The sequence below is a fragment of the Branchiostoma floridae genome, chromosome 18 (genome assembly GCF_000003815.2).
Source record: "Branchiostoma floridae strain S238N-H82 chromosome 18, Bfl_VNyyK, whole genome shotgun sequence".
Taxonomy (NCBI): Eukaryota; Metazoa; Chordata; class Leptocardii; order Amphioxiformes; family Branchiostomatidae; genus Branchiostoma; species Branchiostoma floridae.
The window spans coordinates 17,980,269-17,981,498 of NC_049996.1; the positions used below are offsets into that span (position 1 = coordinate 17,980,269).

The 1,230-nt window shown below is 46.7% G+C and overlaps 1 protein-coding gene across 5 annotated transcripts in view; it reads right to left on the minus strand.

Moving 5' to 3' along the window:
• Nucleotides 1–1,223, minus strand: part of LOC118405799 (thioredoxin domain-containing protein 3 homolog) — an 8,943-nt gene extending 7,720 nt beyond the window's left edge. For 4 of the 5 annotated variants that reach the window (XM_035805564.1, XM_035805562.1, XM_035805561.1 and 1 more), the window contains exon 1: nucleotides 1,106–1,223. In XM_035805564.1, the coding sequence (XP_035661457.1) occupies nucleotides 1,106–1,197 (92 nt within the window). In that variant the 5' untranslated portion in view covers nucleotides 1,198–1,223. Of the gene's footprint in view, nucleotides 1–414; nucleotides 1,037–1,105 lie in introns of those variants that run through there. The other variant, XM_035805563.1, reaches the window with a different exon arrangement.
• Nucleotides 1,224–1,230: the final 7 nt, after the last annotated feature.

A 1,230-nucleotide genomic window follows, 5' to 3' on the forward strand; every position in this document is an offset into this window, starting at 1 on the left:
CACCTCAGCATACATGTGCACATGTCTGATGCATACCCACGACATGTGCACACGTCTGATGCATACCCACGACATGTGCACACGTCTGATGCATACCCACGACATGGATGGACAGAATGCACACAGTTTGCATCAGGTTTGCTTCATGATGCCGACGTGCATGTAACCTCATCTCTCACCAGTCACCCTGAGACTGCCACTGATTTAGATGGATCTGCTGATGTATCAGTGATTCCTGAAGTATGAACACCTGAGATGTCCAGCTCTTCACAGCATTCTTGATAAACTGGGTAACAGTTTTCTGTGGCAGTCTCAGGGCAGAAGGGTGAGAGGCGACGTTCGATGGTGTTGTGGTTCTTGGTTCTTTGACCAACGGAACTTTCCAGCCGACCAGCCCACATGTTTAAGACTCACGAATCGGGAAAGGCTTCCTTGGCCTCCTCTGGGTTAGTAGGGCCCATCAGAAAACGGAAGCGATCGACGGCTTCTTCTTGACTGAGCACAAGGAAGAGGGTGGGACCGCTGGGGGGGGAAACACCGACAACCGTTACACACCGGCCTGGCTGCCCCGGGGACGAGAGCACATGGGCCTGAGGAGGAGACTGCTACCACTTTATGCTCTTTTCTTCTAGGTTTTATTGAGGAAAAGCTATCAAAAGTTTTAATTTCTTTCAAATGTTATTGACTTTAATGATCAATTACCTTTTTTTCTATTTTTCATCAATTCCTCAACAGAAAGCTATGATCTAAAAAATTTCCATCTCCTTAGTTTCTTCTTGGTCCAACTCACAGAATACTAAGGCTATTGGAAATTTACTAAAACCAGAAGCCGATTCTAACAGAATGATTTTTTCAAATACTTTGTGCGCTTCTTTTCCAAAATGTTGGCAGTTTTTCCAAACTCTTTTCAAACCTGAATAGTTTCAGTTTACAACTGTTACAGTGCCATCGCCAAAAGTGCAAATCACTCTGAAATTCAAAGAATGATAAAAGCTTTTTGACTTCTTCAATTGTTCCTGCCATGATTGGTAAGTGCAGCAGTCTCCAGCAGCCCCATGTCGTCTGTCCCCGGGTGTTCGGCTTGAGACACGGGAAGGAAACTTACGAGTCCGGACACTGCTCCTTAGCCACCTCTGGGTCGGTCGGGCCCATCAGCTCACGGAACCTTTCCACCGCGTCCTCAACTGAGAGCACCATGAAGAGCGACGGGCCGCTATAGAAGATGTCATA